The 27,740-nt window shown below is 39.3% G+C and overlaps 1 protein-coding gene across 1 annotated transcript; it reads left to right on the forward strand.

The window, feature by feature from the left end:
* On the forward strand, window positions 1-27,644 carry LOC140240759 (phosphatidylserine lipase ABHD16A-like). Its single transcript, XM_072320530.1, has 18 exons — window positions 1-95; window positions 591-647; window positions 1,639-1,705; window positions 5,590-5,762; window positions 6,406-6,470; window positions 7,014-7,186; window positions 8,133-8,278; window positions 10,061-10,124; window positions 10,881-10,930; window positions 16,112-16,276; window positions 17,281-17,344; window positions 18,114-18,177; window positions 20,107-20,163; window positions 20,922-20,984; window positions 21,529-21,605; window positions 22,155-22,253; window positions 23,286-23,332; window positions 23,996-27,644. The coding sequence occupies exons 1-18, from the start codon at window positions 27-29 to the stop codon at window positions 24,092-24,094; spliced, it is 1,599 nt and encodes a 532-aa protein (XP_072176631.1). The 5' UTR covers window positions 1-26; the 3' UTR covers window positions 24,095-27,644.
* The last annotated feature ends 96 nt before the right edge of the window (window positions 27,645-27,740 follow it).

The following is a 27,740-nucleotide window of genomic DNA, read 5'->3' on the forward strand; positions in this document are numbered from 1 at the left end:
AGAAAGCCCTTCCGAGTTTGGTCACCATGACTTCTCTTGTTCGCTGTGTACTTGGCCCTAGGTTGTACCGAGTACACGCTCATGAAACAATCAGGGTAGGTGAACTTGGTTTTCTCCCCTCAAATATAGGCTACACATGTTTGATTTTTGACATTTCCGATGGCCCTGCGACTTGATTGTGATGGACGTCCGTGCGTTGCCGTTGGGATGAATGGGGATTAGTGTGTTGTCCCAGATACTGGATTGCATGTTGGGAAACGCTTAAAGCAGTTTTAAATTGAAAGACCTCCACTTACTACAAGGCTCAATAGATATTAGATTGATTTGTTGAAATGATTACTAGTTGGTATGCATTCGTTCAATACCGTGGAGTGCTTTTCTTAACCTCATGTCAGTAAAATACAAGTAACGATTGTTCTTTGCTAGATCTGTGTTAATTTAACACTGGTTAAGGCATTCGTGTTCATTTCAAGGTAAAAAAAAAAAAGGTCGATGGTAACAATGTTACTCGTTAGATCACTTTATAGAGGTTCTATGTTTTGTGTCAAACTTGATTGTATGATCAATACTGAGATCTCTTTCCTTCACAGGGTCATGACTATCAGCCAAATGCACTTGAAAAACACAGTGATAACATTATCAAACTGGTGAGTACATTAACTGATACATGCTATTTGCTAACGTTAGCCCTATAATTATATGCATTCCCCCATTGGGGATTGCAATTGATTGTTTCATCATCTCACATGAAGTTCTAAATATCCCAATATAAAATAACATGCCAAATAAACATCATCTAGGCCTACTATCTAGAATTAACAATGTCTTCTTTACCATTTTTCCATGACATAACAAATTTTCATTTATTTACACTGAAGTAAAAAGGCACTCGTTGAAATATTCTTTTTTTACCTTCATTTAAAAAGAGTAAAATTAAATTTACAAAAGAAATGAAATCAGATGTAGAATGAGCAGGTACAAAATTGTATATTATTAATAGCAACCACATGCAATTGGATGAGGTAATGTCATCACCTCACAGCTCTCCTTGAGGTTTGTACATAAAAATGCAACAATCTTAGAGTCTATATTGGTCTCCAATTTAGTGCCTACTTTTGTATGACCCCTCCCCCTTGAATATCATAATTGTAAAGCCATCACCGCTCTATAATCACATCGAAGGTATAATGGAATATAAATGGCTTTTTAAACTTACCTATAGTGCAAATTTGTAAATCACAAAAATAAGTTTATTGCCTGTTCATTTGTACACGTGCAATTATGAATGATGAATATCACTGTATTGTGGGGGGGGGGGGAATGATACTTGTGAAATATTCTTTCTAAAGTGAAATGTATACATCCTTGCATTTGTTCTTGTTTCTGTGATTATTATTTTTTTCTCAAGTCAACATGGGATGAGGTTTCCATTTCAAATGTTGACATTTCTCAGTGATATATTGGAACCGATGTCTTTCTTTGGGATGAAGGAATCACTAGCTATACTAATACTTATACAAATAGATGTTAGATACTTTATCACACTGATTGTGCCCGATATTATGTGTCTTAAATTATTACATTGTTACAGTTTTACACTGTTTGTATCAACCAGTCAATATTATGTCTTTTCTTCAGATCTCATTTTGCTGGTCATTCGGCTATTACACATCTCCTCTCATATTAACGTTCCTGTACAGAAGAGGTGAGTGTGACAAGCTTACAAATAACAGTAATCAAGGTATTTAGCTTTGCATCTGCAGCTTATTCTAACTGTCTAATATATTCCTCTATGGGTTGCTGTACAAGCCTTCTGATTGCAATACAGTATTCATCGCATAATCGGGCATCTGATAATCGGGAACCTCGCTTAAATGACATACGCTTCCCAGAAACATTTCCAATGCACGTTATTTTCACTGGATAATCGGGCGGGGACCTCTGATAAACGGGACAATTTTTCTTCAAGCGATCTTTGATTTTGTTGATATTTTACACAAAAAATCTACCAAAATACCACAATATTTCAAAGATTCCCTATCAGTTGTCGTTTACATCAAACTTACAAAGCAAGCTTCGGACTGGTGTGTTTTGACCTCCGTCCATCCAGTACACGTACATTTCAGCTCGCTGCCCGCCTTCGCTTTTCTGTACATGTGTATATATGGCGAGCTAGATCGCTACAACACATGTACAGTGCAGTGATCGCGGCAAGTAAACAATCAAGCCGTGATGATTGAATGATTGAAGGACTTTTCATTGACGTTCCCACATCAGTTCTGGGTAATCATGTCCCATGGTTGTGGATATGTATTTATACAGAACGCCCTACGTGTCCAAGAATGTTAATCCACATATTTTGTGTTCGAAGAGAGGTGACAGAAGAAGAACCCGGTTGCGATTACTCTACATCATTGCGAGAATGCAGGGACAGCTAGAGGGTCGCGCCGAGGGGTAGCGTGGTTGTGTATTCATGTACATGTACAGTACGTCAGTATGCATATGTGTGTGTGTGTGTGTGTGTGTGTGTGTGTATGTGCACTACATAATGTACATGTCGTATGCCGTTAGTGTATGGTGAGTGCTCATCGCGAAATCGGGCACCCCGCTTAAAGGGGCCGTGTTTGCTACTCCCAACCTGTCCCGATTATGCGATGAATACTGTATCTTTGGACTGATACCCAGTATTATCTGTATGTGTCTATGCCAGTGAGCTAGGTAGAGAAAGATGTTTGGTATGAGCTCTTCTCAGCGTCTGCCATTCTGTTTCAATCCAGTTGCATTGCTTAATGAAGAAAAGAATGTATATCGGTATCAATGTTTTTGTCCCCGCCGAACGAGTTCGAGCAGGGGACTATGAAACGGGCTCCGTACGTGTGTGTGTCCGTGTGTCCGTCCGTCCGTCCGTCTGTCCGTGCGTCCGTCCGTGTGTCCGTCCGTGCGTCCGTGTGTGCGTCCGTGTGTGATCAAAATCTTCAATTTGCTACTTCTCTGTCATTTATGAGCCAATTTTGATTCTGTTTGCTTTATATGATAGCACTACATGGGAGCTTTAAAACTTTTACACAGAATTTCAGTCGTGACCTTTGACCTTGACCTTTGACCTATATTGTACATTTTGCTACAAAATGCTACTCCTTCGCCATTTCTAACCCGATTTTGATTCCGTTTGCTTTATATGATGGCACTAGGTGAGGGCTTCAAAACTTCTACACAGAATTTTGACCTTTGACTTCTTTGACCTTTGACCTTGATTTTTGACCTATATTGTACATTTTGCTACAAAATGCTACTCCTTCGCCATTTCTAACCCGATTTCGATTCAGTTTGCTTTATGTGATGGCACTAGGTGAGGGCTTCAAAACTTCTACACAGAATTTTGACCTTTGCCTTCTTTGACCTTTGACCTTGATTTTTGACCTATATTGTACATTTTGCTACAACATGCTACTCCTTCGCCATTTCTAACCCGATTTCGATTCCGTTTGCTTTATGTGATGGCACTAGGTGAGGGCTTCAAAACTCCTACACAGAATTTTGACCTTTGCCTTCTTTGACCTTTGACCTTGATTTTTGACCTATATTGTACAATTTGCTACAAAATGCTACTCCTTCGCCATTTCTAACCCGATTTCGATTCCGTTTGCTTTATGTGATGGCACTAGGTGAGGGCTTCAAAACTTTTACACAGAATTTTGACCTTTGACTTCTTTGACCTTTGACCTTGATTTTTTACCTATATTGCACATTTTGCTACAAAATGCTACTTCCGGCGGGGACATATATTACGCACCGCGTAATTTCTACTTATCCTTGTTTTTATGGCAAAACTTATTGATGTTGACTGTGATTATGTCATCTCATTCTTACACATATTTCATTTCATAAGTTCTGATACTTTTCATTTTGTTAAGTACATAATGAAATTGGTCTTACAGTATGTTACCCAAGGGTATTGCAACTCATACTAGAAGGAAAGTCATTTGTCATTAAGTACAAAATGTATGCACCATTAGAAAAAAAAAGAAAGAGTTGGAAGGGTTCAGAGATGATTGATTGATTGATTGATTGCTTGACTGATTGATTTATGTATATGTACATATGTCTGTCTGTATGTATTTATGTATTTGTTTGATTATTTATTTATTTATTTATAAATTTATTTATTTACTTACTTATTTATTCAGTGTTCTTTGCCCAGGGTAGCCCCATCAGTGGTTTATACGTGTACATTGTTATAGATAAAAGTTAAAGTTCTGTATGTTGTCTACCAGTTATATAGTAGTTCTGCCATAGTTATAAGTTGTGTGTTTTTATGCCTCCACAATGAAGTGGTGCCGGAGGCACTATGTTTTCGGGTTGGCCGTCCTTCCGTCCGTCCGTCCGTAATCAATTTTGAGGACAGCGTAACTAAAAAACTTTTTGAGGTATGAAACTTGGCATGTATGTGTATGAGGGGGTGAAGTTATGCCTATCAACTTTTGAGTGCACATGCTCAAGGTCAAAGGTCAAAAGGTCACGGTCAAATGCTCAAAATTTCACTATTTCCCCCCATATCTATGCAATGCCTGAAGATATTTTCTTGAAACTTAGTGTGTACATATACCCAATTAAGATTCTCTGGTGAAAGTTTTGGGTCATGAGGTCAAAGGTCAAGTGAAAATGTTAAAATTTAACTTTTTTCTCCATATATTGGTAATGGTTCAAGGTATCTTCATGGAACATAGTATATACGTGTATGCATGAACTGACTGGCAGTGATTATCTAGGAAATTTTAGGGTCATGGGGTCAAAGGTCAAGGTCAACTCTTCAAAATTTTACTTTTTTCCCTCATATTTATGCAATGCCTGCAGGATTTTTTTTTTTAACTTGGTGTATACATGTAACTACCCAATAGAGATTCTCTGGGAAGTTTTTTTTTTTTTTTAAATGCCTCAAAGGTCAAAAGGTCAAAGATCAAGTAAAAGTGCTGAACTTTACTTCTTTCTCCATATCTCGGAAGTGGCTCAAGTTGTCTTGAAACTTAGTGCATATTTATGCATGTTCTCCCTGACAGTGATTCTCTTATAAATTTTAGGGTCAAAGGTCAAGGGTCAAAGGCCAGGTGAAAATGGCAACAATTTACTATTCAATACAGAAATTGCACTTTTCTCCATACCTTGAAAATTACTCAATGCATAAACTTATAAAAGTGTCAAAGTTGAGTAAAAGTTTAGAAAATCTCCAGATACACGCTCTTCCATTCATCCAATTAAACCTACGTCAAGGAAGGTGAACATTCAACACACTTGTGACAAACATGTCATTTTAATATTTTGCCAATTATGAGAAACTGTCATCACACATTGTCCACATGTATTATAAACCTATTACCATGTATTAGGAGAATCATGCATTATGGCGGAGGCATACCAGTCGCCGTAGCGACATTTCTATTTTTATTTTTTTTTTGAGATGACTGACACCACCCCCAAAAATGAAACAAACAAAAAAACAAAAACAACAATGTCATGTATACAATATCTCCTGTATTTCAAGTGTAGTAAGGATTGAGTTCTGCATCTCATTTTTCCTCTTCACCTTAACAGGATACTTCACACAAGAGGGTGCCCTAGGCCTCGGGAAGCTTGGTGGCATGGTGCTGCTCACTCTATTTGGGGCGTACTACATCAGGGGACTAGGCAGAATGAACAATCCAGAGTATGTTGCCTTTATCAATCTTCTTGATGAGGTCACACAAAACAGCGAATCAGAGAAGAGGGTAAGTTATTGTCTCTTAAAGCATGATTCAAAGCTTTCTTAGCCTTAAAAGTGTTTGTTGAATGTGACACAACTCATGTGCACCTCTGCATGTTCACACTATTACTGTAACATTTTGTTGTACAGGTAACCTTATCCAACAGTGATGACAAATTGATTTATCCAAAATTTTAGGAATACACAACTTTTAAACAGATTGCCTGACTGTCTGTTTCACCGATGTGTCCTAATATTTCTGCACTCATTAAATTTATTATATATTTAAGATTGATTCCTTTATAAGAGTAGAAAGAATGTGGATATTCAGGGTATGTATCTTTCTTTTTTTTTTTAATTCACCAAGACTTATTCTTTTTGTGCCCCTCTTTTTGGGGGTAGGGGTGGGGTGGTACGGGCAACTTCATTGATATCCCAATATCTCAGTTGAATAGTGCCCTCTATGTTCCTGTCCATTTCCCCCAATAAAATTGGTTGCATTGGAAATTATTTTGATGGCCGTTTGGTAGCAAAAATTTCTAGTTTCATCGGTCTCATACAGGCCAGTTATCTCCCAAGCATGGTTGTTTGTTTGACGTTAGAATGTTTCTCATCTCTTTGGTGTATTCTATGGACAATATGTTTTTGTTTCATTTTTATTTGCACAGAAAATGCTTCAGCTATATGACTTTGACTTCAGTGCATGGCCAGTAGATTATGAGTGGAGTACAAGGTAAGACTATAGCAATCACTCTTATTCTTTCTTTGATTTTAACATGACGGAGCTGAATGGCACAAATGTGACAGGGAAGTGTGTGCATCCAATTACGCTGTAGTTGCACCAAGACTTAAAAACTGTATAACCATGCACCTTGTTCATGTACTGTTCTGCAAGCTAACATTATGTACGTTTGCATTTCACATTCATGACAGGATCAGAGTTACTAAATTGATATTTGTGAATAGCACCTGACTGATGAAATCCATGGATATGAAAAACTGCGAAATATGTGGTGCATACAGTATTGATTCAACAGGGAAGCAGTAGTAAAGATGCTGGTTTAATAGCGTATTCGTTTTCCAACTGTGTTGTAAATCACCTGTCCATCCCACCAAGATAGGTTATAGTTCAATGATGAACCTCTTGACTGTGTGCATCTCTTGACTGTGTGCATAATAATGCATAAGAAGAAGTTTTGTGGTAGGGAACTCCACAGTAAGTCTTCAAGTTAGAGTATAATGCATTTATCATTGTCTCATTCTTCAAAATCACTAGTTCCAGCCAACCCCTGTGGAAGAATCAATCCACGGCGGTCTCCCAAAGAGGAAGAGGGATCACCAGCTGGCTTGGTGGGTTGCCATGCCAACTCCTCAGCTACCTTGCCATCCACACCTTTGGTTCCCGCATGGTGTACCCTGGGAGAACATCACTTCTCAATGCTGCAGTATGTGAGTGCTTGGGTTTTCACAATTGAGGTTTGTTGTGTTTAGGATTGAATAACTTTATCTTTTTTTATTGATAGATACACAGTACTCACTGCTACAAAAGATAAGAACCAGCACTGATTGTCGAGTGAAAGCTTGGTAGTGTAGTGGATACTGCACTTGTTAAGCAACTAGGAAATTGTTTGTACGAGTCCAGCCCGAGTATGTATGCCCATTAATTTTTCAGCACATCTGCTGACTAAAACACTGAATAATCAATACTTATTTACATCAATGAAGGGGAATTTGTTATTAAATCAGTTTTGCTTTAGTTATGAAAGTCTGTGTGGCCCATGATTTAATAGATAAATATTTGAATTGATTATTGTTGTTTTGATTGTGTTGTTAAAGAGATGTGAAATATTAGGGATCTTGGCATTCAAAATAAAGGTATGAGTTCAACTGAAGGTGAAGGATAAAATGCTGAATTTTGTATGAAAAAAAAAAATGGAGAGGCAGTGACTGTCATTTTTAGTGCCTCTTCAAGAAAAAATGTTTGAAAGGATGTGGTGTGCTGTAGTGACATTTACACCATCTATGTTAACCATCAATCACTTTACGCCTTTGCCGAATTAGAAAAGGGTTTTTCTTCCCTCAAAAAAAAAAAAACCCACACAAAACAACATTAACAAGGACTAGGAACTTATCTGCTTTAAAACAAACCTAATGTTTATCCATAGGCCTACCCTTTTGAAAAGCTTGCTACATGTACATATGGAATGCTCAAAAACAAGAACCAGTAGATGAACGTGCACATGAGAGAGAAATACAATGTATAGATAATTTAGGGAATTTTAAATGACTATGAAGGGACTGTCGGAGCAGTGTGCTGGATAATGTGAATCCATATACGAGTATGAAAAGCTTACTGAGGAATCCTGAACATAGTGGACTCCTTGTTTCCTGCTAGGGGCCCAACTCCTTCTTGGGAGGACCAAACTGATCGAGAAGGACCACGGCATCAGGGCCAAGCTGCGGACCAGGGATGGTAACAGCATCGACACCATGTTCGTGGACCGCCGGCTCAGGTCCGACTACCCCAACGGGCAGAAGCTGGTAAGTTTCCTCTTGATCTCTGGCAGTTGTTTTTGTACAGTGAAGGCATATGGCCGATTCTGTTGTTTAAGGTAACTCTGGAGAATTTTTCTGCTGGAGTCTACTATAAAACTGTCAGTTATCCCAGAGGAGTGTTTCATAAAGCTTTTCTTTAACCCTATTCTAACTGGGGGGGGGGGTCAAATTGACCCCCCCCTCGACGTTTCGCGCCACGATTTCGCAACGCGCAAAGATTTTGCCGCGTCGTTTCACGACTTTTTTCATTGAAGTCTCCCGCATATTTTGAGACCAAATTTGCGACGTCCGGGTACACCATTTTGAAGTTACGTAATGTTTTGCATATGCATGTCAACCAAAAAACAGCTCAAATTCATGATATTGTGTGCAAATCCAATGCAAATTGTGTTTTTTGGTTAAATTGATATAAATTAGATTATTTCAACTTTTAACCATTGAAATTAATCAATTCTAGTGTAGATAAGCCTGAAAAAGTGCCTGCAACAGATTTTGGCAAAAAAACAATAGAAAACAAAAGGTCGAAAAAACAATAAAATACATAAGAAATTAACAAAACAATAAAAAACAAAAGAAATTGATTTCGATTGTGCTAATTTTTTACAAGAAAATTGTTTGATGTGTCTTGAGGAATTCTGACACAAAAATTTAGCAATCCTCCAGTCTTTTTAATGGAGTTATAGGTGAAAATATGATTTCATGCACAAATTTGCATAATTAATTTATTAAAAATAGAAAGGCAATATTTTTCTATTGTATGACCATGTTATCTTGTAGTTGACATCCAGCTCTATCTTCAGGCAAAATTTCGCGGCGATCGTACGATCAGTGGCCGAGATCTGAAGGGGGGGTCAAATTGACCCCCCCTCAGTAAAAACTTGGTCTCAAATAGCCCAGTTAGAATAGGGTTAAAGTTACGAACAACTTCAGAATGACCGGTAATCAGTTCTGATGTGCTCTACTTATCAAAATTTCAATAATTCAGCACAAGAACTGATCATCAGTCGTTCTAAAGTCGTTCGTCACTTTAAGAACAGCTTTATGAAACACCCCCAGGTCTCCTAGCATCGCTAGTGATGGAAGATTATCAAATTGAATGTGGCCTGGGCAAAAACCCAATTAGCACAGGAAGTATAAGTGTGAATAAGGGCTTGTGTGGAACCCTTTATGTGCCAAGGCACTTGGCTTAACCCGTTGAGGACGAGTCCCGAGTATACTCGGGCAGGTGTCTACATGGGAAATGCGTGCTGGATCAAAATCAAACCGTCCTCAACGAGTTAATAGTTTGCCAAAGCCCTTTCATCAGCATTGAGTAATCCATCCAAACTTGACCTAGCTGTAAAGTTAGTGGGTCCACTCAGGTGTAACAATGCACCTCAGTCTGACAGGAGCCCAAGTTGACACAATAGGATTAGGGGGATTAAGTAATCTCTATTCACTGACAATTAGTTTCCAGACATCTATTCCAGTCTGTATCAAGGACAATCCCAATGGGGTTAGGGTTAGAAATAGGTTTAGGATTAGGGTTTCGGGAAGGGGAAGGTCTGGGGTAATTGTCCAGGGGGTGATTGTCCTAGAGCCATGCCAGTCAGCAAACAAAAAGCACAGGGAGGGTTATACCCTGGATGAGGCCTCGGAAAGGGACATTACCAAATGTTTGTCAGTTCGGTAGCTTTCTTGTGTGTTTGTGTAGCTGCTGCTGTTTTTGTTTGTTTGTTTGTTTGTTTTTTCACAGCTTCCATCTTATTGTTACTTTTGCCTCTTTAGGTAATCACAAGTGAGGGCAATGCTGGTTTCTATGAGATTGGATGCATGGAAACACCACTCAAAGGTGAGATATGATGAGCCCTTCTTGAGCGTGTTCATATATATGCATTTGCAATATTTTGTAGAAATTCTCAGACACACCCACATTGACAGGGTCATGCATGTCTCAAGGAGCGGGTTTGTTTGATGCATCTCTTCGTAGTGTTTTATTTGAAATTTCAGTACAGTTTGCAGTGAAGGATCATAAAATTAAGGGACATGGATATGACAGGTTTGTTTCACGCAATGCTAACTGAATTCAAATGGAGTCTTGGTGGGAAGGCATAGTTTGATAACCCAAATTTTAAACAATTTAGAATCAATAAAAAATAAATGAAGTCCTCTCAGTGAAGTCTACTGTATGTTTTGCATTCCAAATTTTACAATCAATTCTCCCCACTTATTTTATTTTATTTGTATTTTATTTTTGTATATTATATTCATCAATAGACTTTGTAGACTGCTATGTTGAAATAAGTACTTTCTGCCAGCAGATACTGTATTTAAATGTGGTTATGTTCATGACAAAATACCGCACACCCATTCATTGATGGCAATAGGCATAAAATGTGGTTATGTGTTGCTGATGCAGTTGAGAAACATTATTTTTCTTCCCCCATATGTAATGTTGAAACACTTTTTTTTTTTTTTTTTTTTAATAAGTACTTTATTATTGTGTGAAGAAAGATGTTCAGAACTATTTGAACAATAATGGTTTTCACGTTTTGCATTAGATTTTATTGATGTGATGTCGTAATTTTAAACTTGTTTTCCACCCTAGCTGGCTACTCGGTCCTTGGATGGAACCATCCTGGCTTTGGGGGAAGCACAGTAAGTTTTCCAGCTTATTTTATTTGAATTGATTTAATCTTATATGAAGCAAATTGTTTCAGGTGAAAATAAGCACATCATGCAAGAATGGACAATTTGACAGAGGTACTTGTAATTGCCACAAAAAGGAAGAGGTATTTTGTTAGTCTTTGATAATGGAATTGCATTTTTATTTTTTTAAATTTGATTTCTCTGAATGGTAAGGTTTCATGCAGTGAACCAGAGACAAAAAGAAAGAAAGAAAGAAACAAACAAACAAAGAAAGAAAGGAAGGGAAAAAAAGACAGAGAGAAGGATTAATTTCATGAAGTTAGTCAATGTTTCACCCAAATCAAATATGTTACAGGTACTATTTACCAGTTGCAGATGATAAGGAACCCAGCTTTAGTGCTTCAAAATAGCTCTAAAATGTGAGTTAGAGATAGAAACAACCAACATTATGTTGGTTGGCATCCATTCGTCTCGAGAAACGATGGCGTAGCACTAGCTAGGCAAGAAGTTTGCACTGCCTTGAGTGGCTGTAAAGCCCCACTCTTGAATGGCAATCCTTAGAGCACTTGCAGCAGATGAAGTCTGTTGGGGCCAATACTAAGACTGCCCGTGCCTTTCTCTTAGCTCTCCTGTCGGTCTGCTGTACATGCCTTACAGCTTCAGCTCTCTGAACGCCCTCCCTGACGGTGCCTCTCCATAGCGGACGATCCTCAGCTACACCTTCCCATGTGTTGGTGTTGATGTCCATCGTCTTCATGTCACGTTTGCACACATCTTTGAAGCGGAGATGCGGCCTTCTCATGGGACGAGACCCCTTGCTTAGCTCTCCATACAGCATGTCCTTCGGGATGCGACCTGGTTCCATTCGACGCACATGACCCAACCACTTCAGGCGTCTCTGGCTGAGGAGTGAAAACATGCTGGGAATGCCGGCACACTGGAGGACCTCTGCATTTGTCACCCTATCCTGCCATTTTATGTGCAGGAGTCGTCTGAGGCAACGGAGGTGAAAGGTGTTGAGCCTCTTCTCCTGGCTAGCATATGTTGCCCAGGACTCAGAGCCGTATAGCAGGGTGCTGAGGACGCAGGGCTTGGTAAACGCAGAGCTTGGTGTTCTTGGTCAGCTGACTGTTGTTCCATACGCGCCTGTTCAGTTTGGCCATGACTGCAGTAGCTTTCCCTATCCTATTGCTTATCTCATTGTCAAGGGAGAGGGAACTGGAGATTGCTGAACCAAGGTAGGTGAAAGAGTCCACTTCTTCCAGATGTGTGACATTAATGGAGATGTCTGGAGGAGAGTCAGTGCCTTGGGTCAAGATCTTAGTCTTTTTCAGGCTGATGGTTAGTCCAAATTCGTTACAGGCATGGGACAGACAATCAACAAGCCTCTGCAATCCCGCTTCTGTGTGCGATACCAGAGCAGCGTCGTCAGCGAACAGCATTTCTTGGATAAGAACCTCTCTAACTTTGGTTCTGGCATGCAGTCGGGCGATGTTGAATAGCTTCCCATCCGCTCTGGTACGGATGTAGATTCCCTCTGTGCAGTCAACAAAGGCGTACTGAAGGAGCATGGAGAAGAAGATTCCGAAAAGTGTCGGTGCGAGGACACAGCCTTGCTTCACACCGCTGTTCACAGGGAAGGCATCAGAAGTTCTCCCGTTGTAGCAGACTCTACTTTGCATGTTCTCGTGAAAGGAAATGATAATTTGGAGCAGTCTCGGGGGGCATCCAATCCTCTGCAGGAGACTAAAGAGTCCACTTCGGCTGACCAGGTCAAAGGCTTTCGTCAGGTCTATGAAGGCAATGTACAGCGGCTTTTGCTGCTCACGGCACTTCTCCTGCAGCTGGCGTAGTGAGAAGATCATGTCTACTGTAGATCGGCCTGCCCTGAAGCCGCACTGTGACTCTGGATACACCCGGGAGGCAAGACTCTGCAGGCGTGCCAGAACTACACGTGCGAAGACTTTTCCCACAACACTTAGGAGAGAGATGCCTCTATAGTTGTTGCAGTCACTGCGGTCTCCCCTGTTCTTGTAGACAGTGATGATACTGGCATCACGCATATCTTGGGGTACGTGGCCTTTTTCCCAGCAAAGACACAAGAGCTCATGGAGATGTTGCAGTAGTACTGGCTTGCCGCTCTTTAGAACTTCTGGTGGGATACCATCATTTCCAGGAGCCTTCCCGCAGGATAGACGGTCAATGGCTTTGCTGAGTTCTTCTTTTGTAGGCAGGGCATCCAGCTCCTCCATGATTGAAAGGCTAGGTAAGGTGTCCAAGGCAGCATCTGTTACCTTATTTTGGGCTGCATAAAGTTCCAGGTAATGTTCTACCCAGCGTTCAAGCTGCTTACATTGATCTGTGATGGCTTCTCCAGTCTTTGTCTTCAGTGGTGCAGTCTTGATGGCGGTGGGACCGATTGCAGCTTTAATGCTGTCGTACATGTCCCTGGTATTTCCGCTGACTGCAGCTGTCTGAATCCTGCGGCACAGGTTCAACCAGTAGTCATTAGCACAGCGGCGCGCAGTCTGTTGAACCTTGTTGCGAGCAGTTCTTAGGACATCGTGTGTGCTAGAGATGGGGTTCTGCTTGTAGGCCAGCAGGGCTTTCCTCTTGGCTTCAACATCTGATTGCATCACATCCCAGTGAGTTTCGTACCAATCTTCGCTCCGACGTTCCTTCTTCCCGAACACAGAGAAGGCTGAGGAGTAGATAGTATCCCTAAGGTGGCACCATTTACTATCAATATCATTGTCATTTGGAATTGAAGTGATCATTTTCTCACTGAACGTGTCATGAAATCGTCGACATCTCTCGAGGTCGTTGATGCAGCAGGTGTTGATGCGTGGGAGACCTTTGGTTTTGGTTCGATGTATTTTCTTTGTCATCAATCTCACTTTGCTACTGACGAGGGAGTGATCTGAGTCGCAGTCTGCGCTGTGATAGCTCCGTGTGTGGAGAACACTGCTAAGGTCTGTACGCTTGGTGATGACAAGATCAAGTTGGTGCCAGTGTTGAGACCGTGGATGTCTCCAGGAGACTTTGTGGCGTTCTTTACCTTTGAAGTAGGTGTTTGTCACACACAGACCATGATGGCAGCACAGCTCCAGCAGCCGCTGTCCATTTTCATTCATCTTTCCCGTGCCTTGGTGGCCGAGGCAGGAAGACCAGGTGTTGTAGTCAGCTCCCACTCTAGCATTAAAATCTCCTAGAAGATAAAGTCCTTCAGTGCTGGGGATCCTGGATATCATCTCATCCAATTCTTCATAGAACTGGTCTTTAGTCTCTGAGGTGGAGCAGAGTGTCGGTGCATAAATGCTGAAGATGTTGATGAAGCCCACTGTTGTAGACAAACGCAGAGTGAGTATTCTCTCTGTCCCGCCAGTTGGTGGTTCAATGGTGGAAACCAGAGAGTTCTTCACTGCGAAGCCCACCCCGTGCTGTCTTGGGTCGTCCTGTGACAGACCCTTCCAAAAGAAGGTGTAATTGGCTTCCTTGATAGAACCACTGTCTGCCAGACGGGTCTCCTGCAGACAGGCAATGTCAACATTTAGTCTTGATAGTTCCTTGTCGATAACCGCAGTCTTTCGGGCATCATTAATCTGTTCGATGTCGTTATTAAAACCAGGGCACATGGTTCGAACGTTCCAGGTTGCTAGCCGAAGAGTTGGAGTCTTCATTTTCACTTCTTAACTTCTCCTTCTTACATGGTGTCGACGTCTTAAGACGTCGCTGGAGTGTCTTCTCCAGAGTGCTACGAGCCTGGGCTGATGTGAAGTGGAGAACTTGTGCTGCCCATACGTCAAGTTCCCCCTCTCGGCGTTGCTGATGTAGTCCAAAGGAAAGGATGAACCAATACAATTTGGCACCAGCACAGCTGCAGGAGTTGCCGGAAGGTAACGCAATACGTTGCTCGACCGCCTTAGGGACTCCACTCCGGATTTCTGTAGGGTTTACTCCTTAGCCTTTTCTTCTCCCGAAGATAACCACAAGGCAGTGGGACCACGTGGCAGGTTGTACTAGGTTACGTGGTACTAGTAGCAGGGTTGATGTATTGTTGAATATAAATAATGGGAACAGTAGTTTTATTAAAATCGTTTCTAGAATAAACCATCTACAGTTATGGTTTATTGAGAAAATCAGTGATACATGTATCTTCTTTGCAGCTTTATTGCCAAATTTTTATATGATAGGATGTTCTGTGATACAACTGAACTATACATATGCATCAAATGTGATGATTCGAAACATTTTTGAAATCAATGCTCCCAGTGGTAAACAGTGGCTTTAACCCTAAAGGGGCCGGGCTTTTTTGGCTATGCTCAGGCCGGGGGGGGGGGGGGATGGATTCCGCCCCCCCCCCCCCCCCCGAGATCTCGGCCATCGGTGGCGCGATCGCGATGAAATTTTGCATTCGTGAGACCTGCGTTATAATCTACAAGATTGTGTCATAAGATTTTTTGAAACAATCAATTTCTATTTTAATTAATTAATTATGCAAATTAAGCTCAAGATCATATTTTAGCCTAATTAAAAGCATTGAGAGTCTAATTTTTGGTCTGTAAATCTGTTGCAGCATATTCAACGATTGTACATCACAAAAACTTCCAAAATTCATTTCAATTCTTATGTATTTTATTGTTTTCAGAATTTCTTATGTATTTCTTTGTTTTTCAACTTTTGTTTTTTCTTTGTTTTTTCTTTGGAAATTGTCACTGACCACTTTTCTACCATAATTAGCACAAAACTAATCAATGAAAGTGATTAATTGTAAAAATAATCAGGTTTTTATGACTTTCACGACAGAGCACTGTTTTCCATAGGAAATGTACACAAAATCACAAAATTGTGCCCGTTTTGGGGCGACATTCCGTTACAAAAATGGGCGTGGCTTCGCAAAAGTACGCGCGGACGTCGCAAATTTGGTCTCAAAAGTTGCGTGAGACTTGAACAAACAAAGTCAAGAAGCCTCGCGACGAGGCCTTCTTGCGTAACAGAATTATAGCGCGAAACGTCGAGGGGGGGGGGCGGATTCCCCCCCCCCCCCCGGCCCTTTTAGGGTTAAAGTAGCTTGTGAATGTCTTTGCCAGTAATTGCACTTGAAAACTTCTCATGACGCTTTTAATTAGAGTGAGTATTAGGATTCATGATGTACAATAACACAGACAGTCTTCCTTTAAATTTTTGAAGGGAGCCCCCTATCCACACAGTGAGGGCAATGCCATCGCCGTGGTGATGCAGTACGCAGTGGAGGAGCTGGGATTCTCTTACGATGACATCAGCCTCTTTGCCTGGTCCATAGGGGGCTTTGCCGCATCGTGGGCAGCGATGAACTACCCAGACTTGTCGTCTGTGGTGAGCACATTCAGATCGTTGGAGGCAGGATAGATCTGGGCCCCGTTTTATCAAAAGATAAAATTGATTTTAATTTCCTTACCACACGGGCTGCCATAGACTTACAGTTGAAATCAACTATATAATCAATTTTAACTCTTCATAAAACAGGGCCCAGAGCCAGTGATATGCAAATTTTGTTAGAAGACTTCATCAGAATTCCAGCTATACTTGTAAATGAAACATGAGGAAACATTTTATTATCTCATTTGATGAATGCTTTTTTCCTTGGCAATGCTTGGGTGATAAAAATATTTAAAAGACTATTTCAGCAAAGGTGTTGGTAATGTGTAAATATGCTGAATGTATTGAAAACGATGTTATTTCCCTCTCTTCTCTTTCCTTTTACCCCTCCCCTCAACCACCCCTCAAAAAAGAAAAAAAGAAAAAAAAAAATGTGTATTCCAAATTCAAACATTCCTATGTAATCAGTAGGGTCATAGAAAGAATGACTGCAAGTAAAGACAAGTTAGTTTTACTCTGCAAGGTTAAAAACAGCAATTTTTTTTTTTTACTGTATTGACATGAACATTAGTGTTGTCATTGCCTCATGGGGTGCAAGTGCATGATAACAAAGGCTTTCCCTGCACCATAATCAATCAGTCATGGAAGGGGATGTCATGTGCCAGGTGATGCCACGTAGAGCTGTTGATGAGGTCCTCCTTCATTGCAAATCTGGTTAAATTCGGTTGTCTCTCACCTTTTTCCTCTTGAACATGACAAATGCTGGGGCTGCCCAGAAGTTTTCACTGTAGCTCGTTATCAACCATTGCATAGTATTGTGTCTGTGTAGACATACTACATTGTATGTATAACTTGTGGTGTATTACCATAGCAATCTGTTAGCTTCTCTTATCAGACCTTATTTGGCCTGTCATGATTTTATATCTCATTGATTCATGGAGTTATTATTTCTAGAGTACTCACTGTATTGATGGAATTTTTGTCTTCTTTCTCTTGTGAAGACTGTAGATGCTACTTTTGATGACCTCGTTCCACTAGCCATAGCCAAGATGCCAGACAGCATGGGTAAGTGAAATTAAAGCAAAAAGAATCATCTCAAAACAAGCTAAAACAAAACTTGCTTCTTTTACTGAATTATATGAAGTTCCACGGAGCTGCAAACTAATTTGATTTTGTGATATGAAGGGTTTTTTTTTTTTTATAATAAAAAAAATAGAAAACATGTTTTGTTGTAAATGAAAAATGTTTTTTTTTCTGATATTTCAATGTTCGTACATATTTCATAGATTTTTTTTTTTTTTTGCCAATGTGTGAGATTTGCCTTTCTTACTGCACATTAAAATGCTTTGTAGATCTGCAGTGGTTGGCAGCCTTACTGTCATGAATATTGTATCACATGGTACCCAAAGGAACTGCAGATTCATAATAAGCTTGAAAATCTTTGGCCATGTTTTGCAAGCTAAGCCAGTTACATTTGATCACCGAACATTTTTTAGAAGGGCATTTAATAACATAAAATACAACAGGAATACACATCCTTAAAACTTTTGATCAAAGTGCTTGACCTTTTAGGCCATCAATAATCAGAACATCCCTTTAACTTTCTTTTGCTCCCAATGAACTTGTTTTATGTTTCCTCCAAGACGAAGAAGACCAATTTGTCAAGGGAATATGACCAGGAAATTGAATGCTACATTGTATCTTTGATGGGTGTTGTCATCTGTTACAATGGATAGCTCTGTAGATTACAATGAATGACGCCATATCAGTTCAATGTGATTTCAAAATGTGCTATTATGATTTTTTTTTTTTTTTTGTGGTCATATTCTTGCAGCAAACTTTGTCAGCTCAACATTGAGGACATACATGAACATGAAGATAGCTGAAAATTTATGCAAGTAAGTTGACTCCGCATGACTCTTATGTTTTAGATTCATATGCTAGCTACTTTGAAAGTATATGAATCAGTCTGAATGTAGACGTAAGGTGTGGATATTGAACATATCAAATCAAAGCAGGTGGTTCGGAAATTTTAGAGGCATGCCAAGAGTGTATACTATGACTTATGGAAAGAGAGAGAAGAGAGTGAGAAAAAAAAAGAGAGGGAGAGAGTAAACAAAAATACTTTTGTATTTGTAACAATCTACAAGACATGTTAAGGCCTTTACCTTGACATAGTCACACCACCAATGTACTGGAGTCTTCAGATTTATTTCAAATTTTGCCTTCTTTGGGATGTTACACCCTCCATCTCTTACTAAAGAAATACTCATGTTTATGTACTAGACTACTGCCATTTAAGCCTTTTTACCTCTTTTTTTTTATGCATCCGCCACGAAGTGGTGCCGGAGGCATTATGTTTTCGGGTTGTCCGTCCGTCCGTCCTTCCGTCCGTCCGTCCGTCCGTCCGTCCGTCCGTCCTTCCGTCCGTCCGTAATGAATTTTGTGGACAAGGTAACTATCAAAACCTGTTGAGGTATCCTAATGAAACTTGGCATGTATGTGTATTAGGAAGTGAAGTTGTGCCTATCAACTTTTGGGTGCACATGCTCAAGGTCAAAGGTCAAAAGGTCATGGTCAAATACATGAAATTTCACTATTTCCACCATATCTATTGAATGCCTGAAGATATTTTCTTGAAACTTAGTGTATACATGTATTACCCAATTAAGATTCTCTGATGAAAGTTTGGGTCATGAGGTCAAAGGTCAAAGGTCAAAAGGTCAGGGTCAAATACATAAAATTTCACTATTTCCACCATATCCATTGAATGCCTGAAGATATTTTCTTGAAACTTAGTGTATACATGTATTACCCAATTAAGATTCTCTGGTGAAAGTTTGGGTCATGAGGTCAAAGGTCAAAAGGTCAAGTAAAAATATTAAAACTTCTTTTTTTTCTCCATACCTTGGAAAATTGTTCAAGGTATCTTCATGGAATATAGTATATACATATACTGACTGGAAGTGATTATCTAGAGAATGTAGGGTTCATGGGGTCAAAGGTCAGGGGTCAAAGGTCAAGTGCAACACTTCAAAAGTTTACTATTTCCCTCCTATCATGCAATGCCAGCAGGGTTATTTTTTTTTTACACTTGGTGTATGCATACATGTGTAACCTAATAGAAATTCTCTGGAAAGTTTTTTTTTTCTTCTTTTTTTGCCTCAAAGGTCAAAAGGTCAAAGATCAAGTAAAAGTGCTGAACTAACTTTTTCCTCCATATCTCGGAAGTGGCTCAAGTTATCTTGAAACATAGTACATATTATGCATGTTCTACCTGAAAGTGATTATCTTATTAATTTTAGGGTCAAGGGCCAGATGAAAATGGTAACAATTCACTATTCAATTCAGAAATTGCACTTTTTCTTCACACCTGTAACTTGAAAATTACTCAATGCCTAAATGTATGAATGGGTCAAAGTCGAGTTAAAGTCCTTAAATCCCTAGATACATGCTCTCCTATTCATCCAATTAAACCTAGGTCAAGGAAGGTGAACATTCAAAACATTTGTGACAAACTTGTCATTTCAATATTTTGCCAATTTTGTGAAAATGTAATCACACATTGTCCACATGTACTATCTAGACCTATTGGGAAAATCATGCATTATGGCGGAGGCATACCAGTCGCCAAAGCGACATTTCTAGTTTATTTTTTATTTTTTTCAAAACAAGTATTTTCTTCTCTTTGTTTCTGTGTTAGATCTTTGTTTTTACATAAGCCGTACCCAGTTACAAAAACAACATCACCCAAATGGGGTTGGGAAGTGTACTACTTCAGCTTAGAATATCTTTACAGGCAGACTTGGGTTCGTTGTTTTCTTCAGTTACACAGGTCCACTCAGGATTATACGGCGAACCAAGGATGAGATCATCACAACATCGTAAGTCACCCCAGTGATCTGCTTTAGGTTTTTCCTTCTGCCGTTCATTGTCTGTTTCAAGGCTTTTCATATAGTTCTTCCTCAATTCTGCATAGGACTTTCGTTTTGATTTCATTATTGAAGGTAAAAAACAAACAAACAAACATTATAGCTGATTAAGTGGAAAGATAACCTGTAGAACACTTATAGGTTCTGTTTGCCTTATCGTTGATTTGTAATATTTAACAGCAGTGTACAGAAGGATGCAATATAGCGTATTCTCATCAAGCTCTGCTCTTTATGAGGCTTTCTCACACCCTTTGATTATCTCAATATCTCTTCATGTGTAGCAACATTCTCCAAATTGTGTTCGCTTTTTGTTGTCGGGACATTAGTATGATACTAAAACCATGTGTATTTCTTTTATGCACATTATGGCTGTGTTACATGCTCTTGTGGATCACGGTAGATAAATGAATGAGAACAATTAATAGATGAAAGAAAACAATTGATAGAAAGATAGATATACGGATGGATAGATGTATTGACCACTTGAAATGTAGAAAGATATAGGTAGATAATTTGGCTGCTGATATGGGCTACTATCATTTGTGCCTGTTTTTGTGTGTACAATGTGTGAGCTGAATACCAAGACAGCTGACAGACGTTGATGAACCTTCTTAGCCTTAGAAACTGTCAATATATGAGATAATGCATTCAGCCGAGCTCTACAATCATGTGACCCCTCTTTGTTACCTCACAATGCTGTCTACCTACAGGGAAATCCCCGAAGTTCCTTGTAACAGAGGCAATGACCTTCTCATCAAAATCCTTCAGTCAAGGTTAGTCTCCATTTCGTGTCCTGATTTTGCCACCACCACCACCACTACTTCTACTACTACTCTACAGTAACTACACTGCTACTACTACTGCTACTGCTGCTGCTACTGCTGCTACTACTACTACTACTACTACTACTACTACTACTACTACTACTACTACTACTACTACTACTACTACTACTACTACTACTACTACTACTACTACTACTACTACTACATCTACAACTACTGCTACTACAACCATTTATACTACACTGCTGCTATTACCACTAGAACTATAATTCTACTACTACTACTACTACTTCCACTAAACATGATGATAGTAATAATAATGGTAGTAATACTGATGATAATAGTAAAGATACAATTCTTCTTCTCTCAATGCCTCCCTATACTATTGTAAGTAATTTACAACATAATACTTTTATGAAAGCAAGAGAATATTAATCAGAGCGGTGAAGGTTATACCTGTCCTCTCTTGTGCTTTTCATGGTTCACCAATGTTTTGCACTGTTTCTACTTGCTTTGCCCAACATTCCTGCAGGTATCCCAATCTCTTGACAGAAGAGGTGACTCAGATCCTTAGACAATTTCTTGGAATATCAGACCATCTCAACATGTGTGAGTAGATTCACTTGAGAGTTTAGAGACATAACAATGAAATGGTGATATATTTCATCTCATTTGTTGAAGCGGGCATACGCAATTCTTTGACAGAGCAAAGCTTGAAAATACCAGTCTATGATATAACACATGTAATCTTTGATTTTGGTATGTACAGTATAAATCTATTTCTTGCTGTGATGCATTTTCCACTTGTGTGTAGCACATAGAGACTGGTAGTGTGGCCAATGTATGGCTATCCCTTGGCTTTTGAATGTACTGCTTTCATTAAACATGATGAACCCCATGCGCAAACAAGTTCTTTATTAATCTGCATTTCATGCCACTTTATGTTATTGTGATTTCTGATTGTTATGCCATGTAGTTTAGCTTGAATGTGAGAATTGGAGATGATGAATTTGAACCAGAAAAACATCTAAAAGTTGTAGGGCTGACCTACCAATTTGACAAGTTGCAGAAATTTTGCACCTTATATACTGGTATCTTTTTGTGGATTGTTTCCAAAGCTATTAACTGCATATTATTTTGGAATATTGTTTTGTTTAGTGTCCATGTACTCTGCATTTGAGGTTGAGGATTCCGCCTGTCTACGAACGCTGAAGGAGTATGCCGACAAGCACTCCACTAAATTCCCCATGCTTATTGGTGAGTGAATGGTCTTCATTGTTGCTATCGTTAAGATCAGTGCTTCGTAAGCAGTGGGCTGTGGCCCCCCAGTTGGCTGTGAAGCTCTCGCAGTTGGGCTGCAATGTAAGCCAAAAATGCAGTAACACAGATGGGCCAAGTTAGCGTCATGTTAACAAAGATTGAGAAGCGTAGATTTAGCCATTGCAGGGATAATGTGTTCCTTGTGTTCTGAGAAGTGGACTTCTCACAGTGTAGATAATGCATATAGTATGGATCCACTTTATTTTGTTATTCAGAAAATTTATGTTTTTCTCAGTTTTCTTGGAAATGTTTGCAACAGATTTAGTGACTATTTTCAGAGAACAATATTCAAGGACTTCTTTTTTTTTAAATTAGGAGTTCCTTTTTATCATAGCAAGGAAGAATATTACGATGATGGGTTACATTTTTATTTAAGTCTGCTAGATAGTCTAAAGGGTATTGTTGTCCCCAAAACAATTTTTAGGTCAGTTTTGCATACTGGTAAGCCATGCAGTTTATATACAGGGAAGTACATGTACAGTGTAGGATCCAAGTTTGGTTTGGTTTGGGTTGGTTTCATTTTCCATCTGAGAAGACAGCTGGATAGCCTACATGTATATTCAATTGCACTAGCTGGTACTCCATGGGGTCCAGTTGCATCTACAATGTTCAATGAGAAATATTGATATCACAGGTAGCAAATCAAACAGCTCCATAATTTTCTGGTTGTGTATGTGATAACTTCCCCGAGGGAAATTGATTACTTCTCTCTTTGTGATTATGTTTTAACCACCAAGATATCAATGAACAAATGTCACCATCCTAGTAAACTGTTTCCTGAATGGTTGATTCTAGAACTGCTCTCTGCAGGAAAAATCAAATGGTGGGACTCCGAAGCTGAGATGTTTTAAATTGAAAATATTATTCAAACGATGCCTTGAAGGTGCGGCTGCAGTGGAATCCATCTCAAGAGTCATTGCAAGCTTGAGAGACAAACTAATTTATTTTTCTTTTGCCTTCCTTCAACAGGTGAAGACCTACCTCATGCCAAGAAGGTGCAGTTGACACTCTTCTTGGTGAGTCTTATTCCTCATCTTGCAGCATTCCTGTGAAATGAGGCCATCCAATGTGATGATTATGATTATGAATGAGTCTCCTCTCTGCTGGTATTTTGTCCATTGCACTGTTCACGCGACTGAAAATGTTCGCCACTTGATGTTTACAAGTGTGTCAAAGTGTGCGCTGTATTGTATGTCAGGTGTATTGGCTGGCATCACTCAAGTCATGTAATGAGTCTGTACATATTTACACGAAACTCTGTGGGATTACTGATGTTTGGTGCAAGGGTTTGCAGAAACAGCTCTTAAAAAGAGGTCGTCTCATGGTGAAAAGGGAAGAGGGAGATGAAATTTGTACACCTATATGTGTATGTGCTTTGTGTGTGCATGTAATATGTATTTTACATATATATATATTTTACATCCAATTTTTTTTTTTCTTTTTTTCCTGGAGCAAATTACCCACTAGGCAGAGCTTTATCCAAACAACAACAACAATAACAGAGGGAGAGGGTGAGAGAGAGAGAAAAAAAACAGAGTGGGAGTGCAAAAGTGAGATAGGAATCGGGACTTGGAATAACAAAAAGGAGCAGAATGATTCAAGTTGGTTGATGAGATATTCGTTTTTTCCACTGGTTTATTCTATGATTTCCGTCTAAATGTGTTTTTTTCTGTCACCAGACGACAAAGTACATGACTGACTTTGACTCCACCCACTGCACACCGCTTCCTCCGTCGTACTTCCTACCTCCCTGGTCTCTGGATGATGAGATGAAATGAGCTGATGATGGCCTCCCACTGTCAATGTCTCTTATTCATTCCAACACTTGCCCCCATGGTATCAGCATGAATGCCTCATGAAAGTCTGGATTAAGTAGACTAGTTTGAGACAGTTCCATGACATTTTGCTCCTGTGACAATTGCTCCCATGAAATATTTGCACGATAAGCCAAGCACAAATTCTACCCTCAAACATAATCCTAACCCTAATCCTAAACCTCACATCAAACTGAACCTAAAACCATATTACAACCCTAACCCTAACCCCAAGTCCTTGGAGAAAATGAGACCGGAGCATTTGTCACAGTAACAAATGTTGTGTCAACGTTTGAGATACACTGGAAGCAAGGGGGAAAAAATGAAAATGAAAAGAGAGTGTATGCCTGATAAAAAAAAGAATAATTCAAATTCATGTTACTTCTTTAATGCATGTTACATACTGTGTGAGCAATTTGACATTTTTTTTTTTTTTTTTAAATTTCTGTTTCTGTAAAATAAAGCAATTCTGTGACCAATGTGGTGTCTGTGGACAGATTGCCATCACACAGCTATGGGAATGCTATTCTGTGAGCAACAGAAACAACATTTGGCATCGTGACAGTACAGAAGTCATGTCACTGCACAGCTAGCTCAGTTTGGGGAATGGGTGTATTCACAATGCATGTTTATTCATTGCCAAAAAAAAAGAAAAAAAGCCTTGCACACAAATGAAACAAGTCTCATCCTATTCAGCATAGAAGATAGTAACATCTTGAACATATGCGGAAATTCTGCAGCGGATGACACAAACTACAAAAAGAAATTGCCATTTTCCATTTCACCTGAAGAAAAATTAGTGACACTAGTAGAACATACTAGGTAATCAGATTTTAGATATGGGCTGACTCAATGGTAATGATCTTCCTTAAATATATGAGGGGCTATGTAATTTTTTTACAGTGTCTGTATTATAGGTGATAGGCATAGAGTGCCAATTGTCAAAATATTGAGTGTCATGTTTTGTCTGAAATGTCCCATAACTGGGTGCAATGTCAAAGGGGGCCTGTATGGAAGTGAAATTTCAACCCTGAAATCTCAAACATTATGTTGGCTTAGATGTCTGCCAAGGCAGAGTGGAAATGTGTGCCAAGTGGTCATATTTATTGCGTGCATATTGTGGAGGTATAAAACGTAAGTTACAGATGTATAGGTGAGTGCTCTTTGATGTCCATACGGACGTGTCTCGAGATAACACAAATGGTTGATGACTGCTTGTTGATCTCGAAGGGTCGTTCCTGATACTGTAAAAGCTGGGTTTTTTTGTGTGTACAGATATTTTTGTGAATGAGGTCTTGTACATTTTCGCAAGATGTTGTTTTCATGATTGAAACAGAAACTATCATAAGTGCAGTAATGCCTATGTCCATTCACACTTCCACTTTATGCAACCAAGATCGGGTGGCGATATTTTCGTGTGTTATTAAATTCGCGGCCCAACAGCGATTTGCGAAATTGGCAGAGATTAAACCGTCACGAAAATAACAGCTTTTATTGTGACTTTAATCTTGAAGCACCTGGAAGGTTTCTAGCAATGTCAGCTTTTATACATTAAAGGAGTCAATAACTTCACTCTAATTGCATGAGTTTATGAAACAATTGATCATGCATTTATAAAAATTGAATTTGTGAGTTGGCTGATTTACAGACATGAATAATATGAATCAGGCAGATAAATACATATATGGTATTTACCCCCCCCCCCCCATGCACACATTGTGCACAGACACACACACACACACACTGATGCAAGCACGTGCACATACGATGTACAAAAGGACAGCAGCAGGCCATTCGATGATGTTGAGAGGGGCATGGTCAGGTGATACCATTTCAGGGATTGATGATTGTAGCAGAGGTTTATGGCTGTGTATGAAACTTCCCTGTTATGAATTCATGTCCTTTGTGCATAACATGTCCGTAAAATGAGAATAAGCCTTAAAACTTCAATTTACTTTTATAAACAATTTATGCTTAATCCGTTGAGGATGGTTTGATTTTGCTACAACACACACTTCCCAAAGACACCTGCGTGAGTGTACTTGGGACTCGTCCTCAACGGGTTAAAACACATAATTAAGGCAAAAAAATCAAACAAATATGACTTTACAAAGTTCCACTTTAAGTCAGTTTATCGTAGTTATAGTAGATGGATATCATCAATTTGCTGATGAAAGTGGCTGGAATTGAATGATGAAGTGATGTTGTGTTCAGAATGGTCCATATTGTTCTGTAACACGAATGAACACTTGTGTGATTGCCATGACAGCCAGTGGAATTATCGGTCTGTATTTACTGGTGATGCCTGCTGGTGAGCTCTGCTTGAGATGGTGCAATCTAATTTGGAAATTTAATGCTGTAAGATAAATTGTAAATATGGATTAGTCTATTTAATTTGTAGATTCATGTTACTGTAGGGGCTTGCAACATTTATTCCATTCGTGGAGTCTGTAAATGTGCTTGTGAAATGTATGAGATTGGTGAAAGTTCTTTGCTCTTGTGCATACGAGCTAAAGTTATTAACTACTGTATAAGTCATATATTTAGCGAGCCTAATTTCTCACAGATCGGAACAATTTTGTGAGTGTTTAAATCCGTGATCGCGGAGTACTGCAATGAACGGAGAAATGTGCAAGTGCACATTGCATTCATGTCGAGATCAGAATTCATATTTCATCTGTTTTAAAATTCGCAAATAGCATTTGACTCGCGAAAGTAGAAACCCTGCTAAATACATGACGTATACGGTGTTTGTCCTTGTATGATTTTTGATGAAACTGAATTCACATGACTTATTGGTAGACTCATCTCAAAGTGCAAAGTTAACAGCATTAATCTTGCAATATTTCCTAGAATGCAATCTGTATTGTCCAAGTCACATGCTATGTCCAAACTAAAGTGGTGCTTGAAGGGACTGTCTTTTTGCAGAGCTCAAGTTAGATCTTAGTCAGAAGTTAACATTAAGTATGCACTCTTATTTACTAGGAACCAGGGAACAATACCTGAAACATAAAAACACTGAGAATCAAATGAATGGCTTTGATGTGAATTGTGAGGTTGTCATATTTGTTGTAATGAGACCTGGAGAATCTTTTTTGCAGAAGAGTGGATGGTAAGAAGGTTGAAGTATTTGTGAGAAAGTGGTCAGATAAAGAACAGCCTAGTTGACCAGTCCTGGGTATACTAAAAATCCTGTTCACGATATGACCCCCCCCCCCCCATAATGCAATGATAAACCTGCAGTATATTGAAATACATATTGAATCATACTGTTAAATGTCATGTGAATGTATTGTTTCCTAGAAAGCAAACGTGGGTGGGATAGCATTCTTTTTATGGCAGTTCTTTTGTTCCATTATCAAGGAATTCTTGTACTTGCAAGTACATATCCAGGAGATTGGTGTGTTACTTACTGGATGACATACATTTTGTCTTCTTAAATTCATACCACCTCTCTTTCAGAGAGCTGGGAAATTTTGTTGTTCATGTATAATTTAATACCTTATGTGAAATATTAAATGTGTGTTGATACGCAAAAATAGTGTTGTGTGGTTCATGTGTTTTGCTATTTTTCCTCGCTCTTTTTTTTCTTTTTTCTTTTTCCCGGGGA

The sequence above is a fragment of the Diadema setosum genome, chromosome 17 (genome assembly GCF_964275005.1).
Source record: "Diadema setosum chromosome 17, eeDiaSeto1, whole genome shotgun sequence".
Taxonomy (NCBI): Eukaryota; Metazoa; Echinodermata; class Echinoidea; order Diadematoida; family Diadematidae; genus Diadema; species Diadema setosum.

What these genes read in the sequence shown, in the direction of transcription:
- LOC140240759 (XM_072320530.1), top strand. Translation starts at nt 27, where the DNA reads ATGACTTCTCTTGTTCGCTGTGTACTTGGCCCTAGGTTGTACCGAGTA. An exon ending in ACCCAGACTTGTCGTCTGTG is followed by an intron (nt 16,277 to 17,280) that starts GTGAGCACATTC and finishes TCTCTTGTGAAG; the next exon opens with ACTGTAGATGCTACTTTTGA. An exon ending in ATCAAAATCCTTCAGTCAAG is followed by an intron (nt 20,985 to 21,528) that starts GTTAGTCTCCAT and finishes ACATTCCTGCAG; the next exon opens with GTATCCCAATCTCTTGACAG.